This window comes from Sturnira hondurensis, unplaced genomic scaffold (assembly GCF_014824575.4).
Source record: "Sturnira hondurensis isolate 20B ecotype Veracruz unplaced genomic scaffold, ASM1482457v3 Scaffold0022319, whole genome shotgun sequence".
NCBI classification, from domain to species: Eukaryota; Metazoa; Chordata; class Mammalia; order Chiroptera; family Phyllostomidae; genus Sturnira; species Sturnira hondurensis.
In genome coordinates this window covers 86,839-102,376 of record NW_028094950.1, presented here as the reverse complement: position 1 = coordinate 102,376, position 15,538 = coordinate 86,839, and the positions used below count along the sequence as shown (strand labels likewise).

Sequence of the window (15,538 nt, the reverse complement as noted above, 5' to 3'; positions counted from 1 at the left end):
ATATATATATACATATAAATATATATATATGTGTGTGTGTGTGTGTGTGTGTGTGTATATATATATATTAGATTTTATTTATCTATCTTTAGAGGGGAAGGAGAAAAGGAGAGAAATATCAATGTATGGTTGCCTCTCATGAGTCCCCTGCTGGGAACTGGCCTGCAACCCAGGCACGTGCCCTGACTGAGAATTGAACCATGATCCTCTGGTTCGCAGGCCCGCACTCAATCCACTGAGCTACACAGCCAGGGCCTATATTTTTTTCTTTTAAAGATTTTATTTTATTTATTTTTAGACAGAGGGGAAGGGAGGGGAAAAGAGAGGGAGAGAAACATCAATGTGTGGTTGCCTCTCACATGCCCCCTACTGGGGACCTGGTCCACAACCCAGGCAGGCGCCCTAGACTGGGAATCCAACTGTTGACCCTTTGGTTTGCAGGCCAGCACTCAATCCACTGAGCCACACCAGCCAACTCCAGAAGTATATTTTTAATTAACATGAGGCATTTTGTTTCTTACTGCTTTGCAGGTAGATGTAAGTATAAAATTATGGAAGAATGGATTCACAGTCAATGATGATTTCCGAAGTTACTCAGAAGGTGCGAGTCAGCAGTTTCTGAACTCCATCAAAAAAGGGTAAGCAGTCTGTAAAGAGAAGGATAATTTCAGCCTGTTTCATTTGGAAGAGTCATTTTTAATCTTGTGTACACATGCCTACACATTCATAGATACTTACAAATTTAGATTTTCATAGGATGGGTTCTCTTAAGAGAGCCACAGTTTTCATTTTGATAAAAAGTATAGGAATTTGAATTCTGATCAAAACCTGACTTACATGAATTTACTTTGCCAAGAATTACCTAATTCCATGTCCTAGTTGTTACGTTTAATATTTATGTTTAAGCACCTTTGCAGTCTTTGAACTGTGATCTCTGTTGCACACACTGTTTATCCATGTATCAGTGGAAAAGCATTTGGGTCATTTCCCCATTTGGGCTGTAATGAATCGTGCTACTGTGAACTTGTGTGGGCGTGTGTTTTTAATTCTCTCAGGTCTGAGGACAGAATTGTTGTTAACTCTGCTTCACTTTATGAGCAGCTGCCAAGCTGTATTCCAAAGCGACTGTGCCAGTTTACCTTTCCACCCACCCCGTACGAGAGCTCTGATTTCTTCATTGCCTCTTGTTAGTGTCAGGTTTTTTGTTTGGTTCTGTTTTTCTGTGATTTCTTCAAAATCCTCACCTGAGGCTTATTGGTTGTAGAGGGAGGGGAAGGTAGAGAGGGAGAGAAACATCCGTGTGAGAGAAACATGAATGGGTTGCCTTTCATACGCTCCTCCACAGGGACTGAACCCACCACCTAGGCATGTGCCCTGACCAGGAACCGAAAGTTTTGGTTGGTTGGAGGACACCCAACCCACTGAGCCACACCAGCTAGGGTTAGTGTCAACTTTCTAAATTATTATTAGAGCCACCCTAGTGAATATGAAGTGGTATCTCACTGTGGTTTTGGTTCACATTTCCCCAATGACCAGTGATGTTGAGCATTTTTTCATGTGCTTATTAGCCATGTGTATATCTTCTGTCAATGAAAAATCTTTTCAAGTCCTTCTCCCTTTTTTCTTTCTTTGCCTGTGCTTAAAATTGTTCATTTGGCCCTGGCTGGTGTGGCTTAGTGGATTGAGCACCGGCCTGCGAACCAAAGGGTTGCTGGTGGGATTCCCAATAAGGGCACACGCCTGGGTTGCAGGCCAGGTCCCTGGTAGGGGGTGCGAGAGAGGCAACCGCACACTGATGTTTCTCTCCCTCGCTTTCTCCCTTCCTTCCCCGCATTTTGCCTGTTTTTGAACTTTATGTAAATGTAATGTGTTTATTTTCTGTGTCTGCTCAGCTTACTTCTGTGGGATACTCATCCATGGTGTTGCAGATGGCTACACTTGGCATGAATTCCAGAAGCAGTATGAGAAAGATGGATAAATTTGGTTATGTAAATATTAAAAACACATATGTGCATGTAAATGGACTATTTACACAATTCTTACAAATCAGTAGGAAAAGGAGGAAAGAATATATGTTTATACTACCATTCGATCTGCTGCATAACGACAATAGTGTGCATTTGGTAAAAATGAATGATGTGTGTCTACATGCCAACATGAGAAAATTTTAGTGGTGTAGTGTTTTTAAAGAAGCAGTTTGTGGATAGTGTGTGTAGATTGATACCATCCACAGCAAAAGAAAAATACATAACTATACGGAGAAAAAACATCAAAGTTTTTATTAAAGTAAGGATGGTACTATAAGGACTATCACTTTCAAGTTGATACATGTTTACATTTCTTATGCCTTATTTTTTAGAACATGCATGTATTATTTTTAAATTTAAAAATTTGAAGTATGACACACAGAAAAGTACATAGATCATAAGCATGTAGTAAATAAATGTGTATTATTTCAGATGTCAGGAAAAATCGATTATTTTGTAAAAGTTTAAAATGTGTAATTTGTTAAAAAATTTCCCCATGTAACATCTCACTTATAATTAATCTGTGCCATAACCTCGCAAACTTCCAAGTGCCCCTAACAGATCATAAGATTCAACAGATCTCTGCCCGCCTCCCACGGTGCCCCCGGCCCTGCTCTCGGGGCTGCCAGGTGCTCCGGTAACGCAGGAGGGGCCCCTGCCAGGTGCTGGATAGGCCCCGGCCTGAGTTCAGACCTGTGTTCCTTTCATCTCTCTGTTTGGGGGGTGACATGAGAAAACAGTTTTAAAAGGTTTAACATGTTTCACATTTTATTTTCACTTGTTATTTCCAGAGTAAATGTGTACTTTTATTTAAAAATTGAAAGGAAAGCTTGATTTCCCTAGTGCATTTTTAGCCTCAGTCAGACACCTGTAAAAATGATCAAATTGTTTAAATTTAGCAGCATGTAGTCATCAAATATCTCGTGACTTTTGTACTATTCTAGGTACTGCTGAATAACTCAAGCTGTTCGTGAATTTGTAGTCTTAAAAATCACTCTGTGTTGTTTTTTCCTGGTTTTTGGTACTCGTACTATTTAACTGTCATTTAAATTAAATGCATTTGGTTTTTTATTGTAAAGAGTGTATTTTATTTCTGTATGTTTTCCAGTTCTTTGTGCATACAGAGTATGTTTTTCAGAGAAAGAAAAAGCACCTTGTGAGCTCTAGCGCTTTGTTTCTTTCCCTCCCAAGGGAATTGCCTTTGGAGTTGGAGGGAGCTTTTGATAAAGAGGAGGTGGATGTGCAAGTCGAAGATAAGAAACATGAAGTGTGTGTGTCAACGAAGCCTGTGTTCCAGCCCTTCTCAGGGCAGGGCCACCGACTGGGGAGGTGAGTGGGCTCCGGCCTGTGCTGCCCAGAAGCAGGGGTTGACTGATACTCAGCCCAGTGTTATTTTCCCAGGCAGACCACAGACGCATGGCCCATCACTTCCCCCGTTGGAAATAATGCTTTTCGTGTTGACCTTTGTGAGGACTTCTCTAAGTCGTATTTCCCTTTGTGTGAGTGAACACAGGCCGGCACGACATTAAAAATATCTTGGAGGCTTGTTTGACTTCATCAGATCCATAGGGCCTGGCTCCCTGAGGGCATTAGGCCAGACTGGGCGGGTGAATCATTTCCTCCCCCTTACACCCACTGCTTGAGCTTTGCTGTTAAAGTTGGGGTGCCTGTGCTAGCTTTGGAACACAGGGCTCCTTCCATCCTGTGCTCCCCATTGCTTTCAGCATCATGGCCTGTATCCACTGTCTGGATTTTGAGGTAATAAAATAAAAAGTGCCTGATATAGTTAGTGTCAGTATTGAGACCTGTATTTTTAAAAAAATTTTAAAGTTTTTTGTTGGTTTTGTTTTATTTTATTTTTAAAATATATTTATTTATTTAGATTTTATTTATTTATCTTTTAGAGGAGAGGGGAAGGAGAGAGGGAGAGAAATATCAATGTATGGTTGCTTCTTGTGTGTCCCCTGCTGGGAACTGGCTCACAACCCAGGCATGTGCCCTGACTGGGAATCGAACCACAATCCTTTGGTTCACAGGCCCGCACTCGATCCATTGACCTACATCAGCGAGGGCTATTTTTTAAATCTTTTTATTTCTGTTAATGAAAATAAGCTTTGGACTTCCACCAAGATGGAGGTGTAGGTGGAAACACTGTGGCTTCTCCCACAACCAAGTTTGAATACAACAAAGGTTTGGAGAAAAAAGACGCAGCCAAAGAACAGAAAAATTGAACTATACGGAAGTCCAACAACAACGAACCGTTCTACCCTACGGGTAAGAGGGGCGGAGCCAGCAGCGGAGCAGGGTCGGGCAGGAAGGATCTCCCCACCCCAGGCACCCAGGCATCCTGGGTAGCGCAGGGGGACCCAGTGAGGGCTTGGGACGGCAGGAGTGAGAAGTGAGACGGACCACGCAGCCCCCAGCAACGAACCCAGCAGCAGCTGACCGCTGTCCCACATTCGCGAGCAGTGGGACTAATCGCAAGGCCCATTCGCGCAAAGTGGGACGAATCGTGGGGCCTGTGGTGGTGGCAGGAGGAAGCAAAGGGTGCTCACCATTGCCTTCCTTTGGCCCCGCCCCCACATACAGCGTCACAACCCAGCAACTGAGTTGCCCTGCCCTGGTGAACACCTAGGGCTCTGCTCCTCATACATAACAGGCACAGTCAAAAATATGGCTCAAGAAGAACTCAAAGCCCCAGAGCCAATAACTCTAAGCAGAAAAGAAATAGCGAACCTCTCACATGCACAGTTCAAAACACTGGTGATCAGGATGCTCATAGAACTGGTTGATTTTAGTCACAAATTAGAGGAACATATGAAGGCTAAACTAATTGAAATGAAGGGAGATGCACAGGAAACCAATAGTGATGGAAAGGAAACTGGGACTCAAATCAATGGAATGGACCAGAAGGAAGAACAAAACATCCCACCAGAAAGGAATGAAGAAATGAGAATTCAAAAAAATGAGGAGAGGCTTAGGAACCTCCAGGACATCTTTAAACGTTCCAACATCCGGATTATAGGGGTACCAGAAGGGGGAAAGAAACAGCCACGAGTGGAAAACGTATTTGAACAAATAATAAAGGAGAACTTCCCCAGTCTGGCAAAGGAAATAGACTTCCAGGAAATCCAGGAAGCTCAGAGAGTGCCAAAGAAGTTGGACCCAAGAAGGAACACACCAAGGCACATCATAATTACATTAGCCAAGACCAAAATGAAGGAGAGAATCCTAGAAGCAGCAAGGGATAAGGGGACAGTCACCTACAAAGGAGTACCCATCAGACTGTCAGCGGATTTCTCAAAAGAGACCTTACAGGCAAGAAGGGGCTGGAAAGAAGTATTCCAAGTCATGAAATCCAAAGACCTACAGCCAAGATTGCTTTATCCAGCAAAACTTTCATTTAGAATGGAAGGACAGATAAAGTGCTTCTCAGATAAGGTCAAGTTCAAGGAGTTCATCATCACCAAGCCCTTATTATATGAAATGCTAAAGGGACTTATCTAAGAAAAAAGATAAAAAATATGAACAATGAAAGGACAGCAAACTCACAGTTATCAACAACCACACCTAAAACAAAAGCAAACCAAGAGGACAGCTAGATCAGGAGTGGAACCATAGAAATGAAGATCACATGGAGGGTTAGCAACAGGGGAGTGGGAGGAGGAGAAGGGGGGAGAAGATACAGAAAATAAGTAGCATAGATGGTAGGTAAAAAATAGATAGGGGGGAGGGCAAGAATAGTATGGGAAATATAGAATCTAAAGAACTTGAGACAGGTGGGCATAAACTAAAGGGGGGAAGGGTGGGGGAGGGGTGTGTAGGTGGAGGGGAATGAAGGGAGGAATAGAACAACTATAATGGTGTAATCAATAAAATATAATTAAAAAATAAAGAAAGAAAGAAAATAAGCTTTATCATCAAGTAATACATTGATGGTTCAGTGTATTATATGTTCAAAGAGGTAAACAGTGTTAGTCATTTTCTTCCTGATGTTTGCAGTATCAAAACCTTTCATTATTTTCAGAATTTTCAGTCTTTATGATATTGTTATATCATTATGCATTATGACAATATGCAAAGAGGTCAGATGTGGGATCACTTTTATTTTCATGAATTCTCATATAATAATTATCAAGATTGGTAAGGTATATACAGATTCATCCACATATATAAAAATATCTGGATGTGACTTTCAGAATGATCAGAAAATACTTTGTTGCCCAGGCTGGTGTAGCTTAGTGGATTGAGCATGGGCTGCGAACCAAAGGGTGGTGGTTCAATTCCCAGTTGGGGCACATGCCTGGGTTCCAGGCCACGTCCCCAGTAGGGGGCACGTGAGAGGCAACCACACACTGATGTTTCTCTCCCTCTCTTTCTCCCTGCCTTCCCCCCTCTCTAAAAATAAATAAATAAAATCTTTAAAAAAATAACAAAATTCTCATAAAAAAAAATCCTTTGTTTTTTTTTAAAGATTTTATTTATTTTTAGAGAGAGGGAAAAAGAGGGAGAAAGAGAGGAAAGGAAACATTAATATGCAAGAGATACATCAATCAGTTGCCTCTCGCTTGCCCACCTGAGGACCTGGCCCAAAACCCAGGCACGTGCCCTGACTGGGAATCACACTGGTGACCCTTTGGTTTGCAGGCTGGCACTCAATCCACTAAGCCACATCAGCCAGGCCTATTTCCTTTCTTTTAGCAAGGACTAATCTCTATAGAGAATTTATAATTTATTTTAGAAATTTTACTCTGGAGTGGGTAAAGTCCAAATTATTTAAATATAGTACTAACAATATATTTATGTAGCATTTTCTACACGCCTACAAATTACTTAGATAGGCATAATTTCATTGGGTTTCTATAATCGTATATAATGGACATAACTAGCACTAATAACTTTATGTCATTATTGAGGAAACAGTGTGACTCACTAAAATCTTCCTAAAAGCTATACTTAAGGGAAAGTGTTTATAGTAACTATTTAATAATAAAGCTTTGCTTAATGAGAAAAACCAGGCGCCTGACTTTGTTGTCTGGGTTTTTTTAGTGCCACACCAAAAATCATTTCTAAAGCAAAAAGTATTGAAGTTGAGAAGAAAAGCGGTTTGTCTCTGGTCCCACTAAACCACCTGGAACCCACCACTAACGTACAGATCTGGTTAGCCAGTGGGAAGAGGGTCGTTCAGAAATTTAACGTGTCTCACAGGTGAGCCTTTCATTTCATTATCTCTGATTTCTTTCCTAATTTTAATGTGTACCACTTTTATTTAATTCAGTCAAGAGTCATTTTAAGGATTAACCAAGGATCTTAATAAACAGTTCTCTAAACATAATTTATCATGACAGTAGAAATTCTTAGGCATTAATGAAGTATTTTCAGTCTGTTTTATGGATTATCTTTTCATTTGAATAATTTTTCCGATTTAACTGGATACATAATTTTATTTTTTTTAAGATTTTATTTGTTTATTTTTGGAGAAGGGAAGGGAGGGGAAAAGAGGGAGAGAAACACCAGTGTGTGGTTGCCTCTCGTGCACGCTGTACTGAGGACTTGGCCCACAACCCAGGCATGTGACCTGACTGGGAATCGAATAGGTGACCCTTTGGTTCATAGGCTGGCACTCAAACCACTGAGCCACACCAGCCAGGGCTAGATACATAAATTTAAAAGAATTCTTTTTAATGTGTTTTTAAAAATCAACCATTAGCCTTACACGTATATCTTTCTGTTAATTGTAGAAGAAGAATCAAAATACAGAAAAGTATTGAAAGAAATTGAAGTCAAATTAAACCCATCACTCAGAGATAATCACTATTATCAGTTTGGTGAATTTTTCCAGTTGTTTAGGTCTATTAATTTTTTTTATTTTGATGAAAACTAGGAACATTGTATGTATAGGTTGCCTTCTTTATTAAAAAAAATTTTAAAAGTTTTGGGGGGAATATTATACAGATGATCAAAAAATATATGAGGTCTGTCCAGAAGGCATCCAGCCCTGTAATATGAGAAATTGAGACAATTATTGAAGAAGATACAAGAAACATTGTACATAGGACAAGGATACCTCAGTCCCCTTCAAAGTAGGCACCTTGGCCTCACACAGTTCTCCCAGTCGCCATCAGCTGCCCTGTTGTATTTTCCTGAACTTCACTAATGGTCTGAAATCTCTTCCCTTTCAAAGGTGATTTTAGTTTTGGGAAAAGCCAGAGGTTACAGGGCACCAGATCTGGGCTGCAGGGAGGTTGAGTCACCTGGGTGATTTGATGTTTCACCAAAACAGTCTACACAATGCCCTGGCTGGTGCAGTTCAGTGAAGAGCGCCAGCCTGAGAACCAAAAGGTCACCGGTTTGATTCCCAGTCAGGGCATGTGCCTGGGTTGTGGGCCAGTACACAAAAGGCAGCCAATCTATATAAGAGGCAACCAACTGATGTTTTGCTCACATCGATGCTTCTCTCCCTCTCTTTCTCCCTCCTTTCCCCTTTCTCTAAAAATAAATTAAAAAATATTGTAAAACTATTTAAAAAAACAACTCTGCTGAAATGTGATTGGTGCATGAGCAAGCACACTGTCGTGATGAAGCTGTGAATCACCAGTTGCCCATAGCTGTGGCCTTCTGAATCATCTCAGCAGTTGACCTGAAGGGATGTTCAAGCTTAATGCAAATTCTGATACAGATTCATTGCTCCACTCACTCAGTTATTTTGAATGCCACAGCTACACAGTACACATGCTCACTCGCCAGAATCTACCACCCCCACTGACTAGTACAGTGAAGTCATCATTGTTCACACATGCACATTCCAGTCCACTCTCTCTGGCTGCCAGGTTACATTGATGTCATGCAAATCATTCTCATTATATTAACAGTGGCTGGACTTTTCCCAGACAGACCTCATATATACATAGTTAAAATAATAATAAAATAAACACATAGGTACCACCCAGCTCAAAACATACTTCTGACATTTCTCATCACAAGTAGTTGCCTAGATTTTCCCTCCAAGTGACTAAAGCATTTTTAAAAACTTTGAGTGGCCAACTGTATATATTAAGTGATGATTAGTCAGGGATTTGTTTTTAAATTGGGATGTTTAGTCCACTTCTTACAGTACATGCAGTATACTGAACTAGTGGGTTTAATGCTCCCATCTTGCTTTTTGTTCCCTCTTTGTTCTGTATTCCTTCTTGTTCCTTCCATTTGAGCTTTACATGTATGTTTTCATCCTCTTACAGCTTTTAAAATTTGCATTTTTTAATATCTTAATGTGATTGTAGAGATCCCAGTATACATTTGTAATTTGTCCTGCAAAAACCCTTAATCCTTACTGTCTTCTGATATTCATATCGTTTGCCATACACTTTAGCATTTAGTTATCCAGTTTTTGGTACTCAAACACACAGGAACCATGTCCTAGCCTTTTTTGGTGACCGCACAGGTTCATTCGAGTGGCAGTCTGTGAGTTTTAGTGAACTGACTGAATGGGAGAATTTCATCTTTTGTGGTGTGTTGTGCTTCGTTAATTCTGAGTTGCACCGTTTTTCCTGTTTTCGAATCTTTGCTGTGGGGACGCACCCGTTGCTGGCCACGTGGCAATCATGTCACAGTTGTCTCTGCCTAGTCTCAGCCCGAAAGCCTGCAAACAGATGTCAGGTGAACAGAAAGCATCCCAGGGACAGTACTAGAGCACTTTCTGAAAGAAATCCCGTATCACCAACACAACTGATGATTCAGAGGGTGGGTACCAGGTGGAAACACGTGTGCACGAATGACCGAATGTAAAGTGCTTCCAAGAAGCCGAGTCTGAATGGTGCTCCAGTATTAGGAATGACTGAACCATTTTATTCGACGAAGCACATGAGCAATATGATAAATGTATGTATGAAATTAAGTTAAAGGTACTCTCAGTAAATATAAAATGAAATTCTGTGTTAAGAGAATATTTTGTCATAGTCTGGATTTTTTTAATAATACATAAAATGATGTGTCTTAAAACCAATGGCATCGTACTTTTAATGAACCACAGACATGCTCTCCCTGTGTAAATACACACACACTCTTAGGTGAATGTAACTTGGAGCTAGCTTCAAGACTGCAGTCATTATGTTACACAGTGTTCATTGTACTCCGATTCCACGTGCACTGGTAGGAATCTTCCTACTTGCATTTGAGGCACAGCACGACCTGGGTTTTAAGAGAAACCTGTCTGTCTGTGTAAAGTTACTAGTTGGACTGTTTCTTCTCTGTTCAGAGCTGGATATGTAGACACAAAAACTTTCTATTACAGAAGCTTTGAGATATGAAAAAGAGAAGATAATGATCTATCACTTGGTTTCCACCGAACTATTTTTAAAACAAATTCCAGACTGCGTGCAGTTTCATATGTCAGTCTTTCAGTATGCATCTCTATAATTTGCATGTTCTGTGTGATAATACAGGTAGATATCTTCACCAGTTATGACTTTAAATTAGCTAGTTCAGATTTTCATAAAATTGTATTAATAGTTTGTGCCGTTTTACAGGATAAGCCACATCAAAGACTTCATTGAGAAGTACCAAGGATCTCAGAGAAGTCCTCCGTTTTCCCTGGCGACAGCTCTTCCCTCCCTGAGATTGCTAGATGAAACGCTCACATTGGAAGAAGCCCGTTTACAGAATACTGTAATCATTCAGAGACTCCAAAAAACCACCGAACCTTTCAGAGAACTCTCATAGCATTGATTTTCGAAACACTAAGTGGAAAGTTTGCAGAGAAATGGCACTTATAAGTGGACGTGCAAACCAGAATGGGGCAGAGTCAGGTTCCCTGGACTTTGGGCTTGAGTCCTATTTATTTCCCTCTGGATGAGAAGATTTTTTAAGTAAGTACAACTGAGGAGAGTAAACTGTGGCTGGAAACTATATTCAGTGCACTGTCTCCCGAAGGCTACTCAGAAAATATATTTATTTTTAAATACCAGTTACCAATATAAGATATATAAAATGACTCTGTCATTTAGTCTCTTAATGTGGTACAAATCAGCAGATATGTTCACAGTATCATCCACTTAAACATCATTCTTCAACAGCAGTGATTTATTTAAATGTTAGCTTTCTGAGATTTTTTAAATGGCAATACATTAAAAATTACACATAGCAGGTTAAAAGCATCAGTGTCGTTATATCACACCTGAGAGCCATCAAAAAGCTGGAATTGCTGTCACTACAGCTGTGCCTAGACCTCAGCATGTTCTCGTGTGAGTTCTCTGATGGTAAGATGTTAATTTGACAGTAGTACCTTAAGATGTTTTTTCATGTAAGAATAAAAATCTGTAGCTTAGTAAAATGTCAGTATTGATCTGCCTACTCACATTTCTACATTTTCAAGAAATGTAATATTTAAAAATTCTTTTCTCTCCAAGAACCCCAGTTTATCCCCTATTTTATTTTCTTTCAAAAACGAGAGACTTGTTCTTAGCTTACATTTGGAGTAAGTCATTCATTGAGACTACTTACCTAGAATTAATGTGGTGTTACCACATTGCTAATTAATATTTTGAAATCCATCATGTACTGTATGGTTTTTCTATTGTGTACATTAGAGTCAACCTGTGTATACATCAACGGATTATTTATTACATTTTGATATCACCAAGGTAACACCCTTAGACTGTAAAACTGGTTAGACTTCACTATTTCACCATTGGATTGAATTCCCTTGCCCAAAAGCTAAGTTTACGACGTATTTTTTGCAAACAATGTGTCAAATCACATTTAAAGTAAAGGCAGTATTCCTTTGGTGCATGCATCGAGGAACTAAGCAGCCGCGCCCGCCCGGAGCCGTGATCTGAGGGCGCCGAATTGCTGCCAGGGAGAATAATTCTCCAACTTTTTGGTCTCAAGACCTTTTATGGATGTGGCTTATAAATATATTAAAATCTTTATCAAATATTTATTCCTTTAAAAGTAATAAACATGTTCATATAAACATCATTATGAAAAATTTCTATGTTCCAAAACAAAACTAAAAAGATTTAGTGAGAAAAGTGGCATTGTATTCCATTTTTGCTCATGTCTTTCCCGTCTGCCTTAAAGAAGACAGATGGACTCCTGTGTCTGCTGCTACATTCAGTCTGTTCTGAGATCACACATCGTGTGGCCTCCAGTAAACGCTACTCTACGTTCATGAGTGAGTGAGCAAAACAAATAATGTCTTAGTATGATTGTGAAAATAGTTCTGACCTTGTGGACCCCCTGAAAGAGCCATTCTTATAGGGCAGTGATTCTCAAGCCCCAGAGAAAGAATCACTTGGGAAGCTTTTTGAAATGTCTATTCCTGCTTCTCACCACAGACATTCTGACTCATCAGATCTGGGACGAATCCCAGACCTCTGCATTTTTCATCTCATTTGATTCTTACGTACAGAGTGGAGGAGAATGGGCCTCCAGGAAACCCTGCACTAAAGCTTCCCCCCTAAGAAAACAACTCCATGTTGTGTGTCCCCACGGACCGTGGAAGACCCTCCCCTGAAATGGGGCTGCCCGTCCTCCAGGTTTTATCTTCTTCTGCCAGTTTGTTCTTAGACTGTTCCCCTTTCCCTCTGAACCAATCATGGCATACACCTATGCTTTATCTTCTGAAAGCACAGCTGAGATGCGGCTGCAACAGTTAAGTGAGCTTTTTATTAAAGGCTCAGGAGTAACAGGAGGGAAGTGCTCACACAGAACTGGATGGCCTGTTTTACCAGACACGTCGGCTGTGTGCGGCCCATTCGAAGAGGGCTTGCTTCCTGGCGCCCAGCCTTCGGGGCGGCGGAGGCCTCTTTGTTAGGAAGAGAAGGAGGACAGAGGAAAACCTTTTCCCTTTGGTATTTACTCTCAGAAATGAACAGATATGTAATTGAAAATAAATATCAGTAATGTTTCCAGTAGTGGTGGAGCCATCTCTAGTAAAACAAAAATAATGACATTTTAAAAACTAATGAGGGGACAGTAAAATTAATGAACTTCTCCTTCATATAAAACAACATTAAGAAGATTAATGTATTTCCAAGAGTATGTACGAAAAATGTTTCATATAGGCCTATCGTGAAGCATTTTATAATCTCTACTTGCATAATTATAGTCATTATGTGATTCTCCATATATTTCTATAAAGGGGCCTCTCATTAGAAATATTTGTCTTGTACCTATAGAAAAGCCTCTTTCATGGGTTTTCTAGTTTATAATTATGTGATCAGAAGGCACACTGGAGGTTCTCCCGCGCGTCCGCGTAGAAAACCCCCCAGTGAGGAGTTCATAGGGAGAGACCTGCCACCAGCAATAACCTTCATTTTTGTTACCTGTAAAAATGTTCACTGATGTGAATAATATCCTCAGAGTTTTTCTAAAATTAGAATCATCTGATGAAGCTTTTTACCTGAAATCAGTTGTCCATTGTAAAGTTGTTAATTAAATGTATAGAATATTCAAAACATGTTGATTTTAGAAAATGTAAACTGAATTTATTAAGGGAAGGCAAAATGGAAAATAAACATCTTAGGTGTGGAATATAATTTGAACTAAGTAGTTCAAAACAGTTTTCAGTATCTTGAAAATCATTGTTAGGGCCAATACATAAGCATACATTTCTAATTTTGAGATTCTAATGTATTGGTTAAATTACTATGCATTATCCAGGTTATAAAAATGATCTTATTTATTTTATATACTTTTCTCATTCAGAATACTTTTTACTACATTTCATTGTGCTGAAAATATGGTATTTATGCATCTATTTTAGTGCCTTAAAATACTTTGAAAGCAATTCTTTACTGATGGTTAAAGAACTGTTGTCTTAAGTAATGGTAAAATACTATTTATTAAAGGATCTGTGAAATAATTTATACTTGTTTGGTCTAAAATAGTTACACACCAGGTGCATTTCTCATTTTTATTTGGCAAACTCAGTTTGAGAATCTACAAATATTTATTAGGTGCCTTCTGTTTGCCAGGTACTTTATTTAACCAATGTTACTTTCACTTAATACTCAGAGATGTTCGAGTGTGATATTTTTAATACTAACTCAGTGGTTGTGTTTATTTTTTACACCATCCTTTGTGACCCGAGTTGAACTAGCATGAAGACTCCATGGTAGGGTTTACTCACTTGTTCTTTCTCTAAGTGGAAACCATTTAACTAAAAAATTTTCCATCACAGTAAATAAATATTGCAGCACCAGTGCTTTGTTCAATGGACTCGTATTTGACTGTTGTTTGCCTTCAGTGTATTTTTGTAATTCATATACCTGCAGAAAATTATAAATCAATATACCTTGCAGAAAATTATAAAACGCAGATATGTTTAAATGATCTTTAAATCACATATTATTCCACCGCTCAAGATAACCACAGATGGCATTTGGATGTGCATTCTTTCAGATATTTTTAAGTATATCAATCTTTAGTTTTGTTTTAATTAAAAAGCAAGCTTTTTAGTTATTATACTGCTAATTTCTAAAATCTGACATACTTGTTTTTAACAGAAAATTGCATTAGGTACATGCCACTCCATTAAGTACAAGAATAGCTGTTAGGGACAGATGCCTTTTATATTAACTACATTTTTGTGCAACAAAAAGATGGAGGATTTTTTTTACCCATTTCAAAATGAATATTGTAGTATGATATGTAACAAAGTACAAATACTGGGAATTAAGTGTTGCCAGACCTGCTGAAAATGCATATAAAACGTTTTAATTAAAAGTATATTATGTGTTTCAACAGTTTATATTACTTTTCAAGAAGTTAAATAGTTAGCACATTCATTAACTCATTGTGCTCCCACTGCTGATAGGACTGCCGTCAAGGGAACGGAAGGTGCTCACTTTGTATGTTAAAGAATTGAGGGAGATTTCACAATACATACAACTACTGAGTCAGGCAGTACACCTGAAACTAATATAATGTTAATTGTCAATTGTACCTCAATTTAAAAAAAGAACTGAAGTGTAGAAAATAGAAGGAATGACTTGCTTTAGACTAAGGAGCAGACACTGGAGGCTCCCAGACTCCTGTGTTGTTGGCCTGTCGGTCTCAGTGTGTAGCTCGAGGCCTCACGGTCACATGGGCATTTCACCCCACAGGAAGAAGCACACTCCTGCCCTTTACAAACAAACAAAAAAGACCCTTCACTGGGATGTAATTCACATACCTTACGATTCGCCCGTTCAGAGTTTTCAGTGTATTCACAGGACTGTGCAGCGATCACTCAGTCTAAAGTGAGGACATTTTCGTTCCTTCTACAAGAAGCTCCACACCCACGAGCAGTCATTCTCCACCCTCAGTTCTAGGCAACCTCAAATCTGCAATCTATTCCTAGACTGACCTATTCTGGACGTTTCAGGTCAACGGACTCACATAACACGTGGTCTTCTGTGACCAGTGTCTTTTCTTTTTATTCATTTATTTTTTAAAAGTGTTTTCTTACATTGATTCTAGAGAGAGGGAAGAGGGGGGAGAAAGAGAGGGAGAGCACCATTGGTCCGTGG

At 39.4% G+C, this 15,538-nt stretch overlaps 1 protein-coding gene across 5 annotated transcripts in view; it reads left to right on the top strand.

Moving 5' to 3' along the window:
- UBXN2A (UBX domain protein 2A) overlaps positions 1 to 14,249 on the top strand; it is a 29,337-nt gene extending 15,088 nt beyond the window's left edge. For 2 of the 5 annotated variants that reach the window (XM_037035462.1, XM_037035463.1), the window contains exons 4-7: positions 532 to 638; positions 3,219 to 3,356; positions 7,077 to 7,235; positions 10,553 to 14,226. In XM_037035462.1, coding sequence (XP_036891357.1) covers positions 532 to 638; positions 3,219 to 3,356; positions 7,077 to 7,235; positions 10,553 to 10,745 — 597 coding nt within the window. In that variant the 3' untranslated portion in view covers positions 10,746 to 14,226. Of the gene's footprint in view, positions 1 to 531; positions 639 to 3,218; positions 3,357 to 7,076; positions 7,236 to 9,637; positions 9,955 to 10,144; positions 10,176 to 10,552 lie in introns of those variants that run through there. The other 3 variants (XR_005064908.1, XM_037035465.1, XM_037035464.1) reach the window with 3 other exon arrangements.
- Positions 14,250 to 15,538: the final 1,289 nt, after the last annotated feature.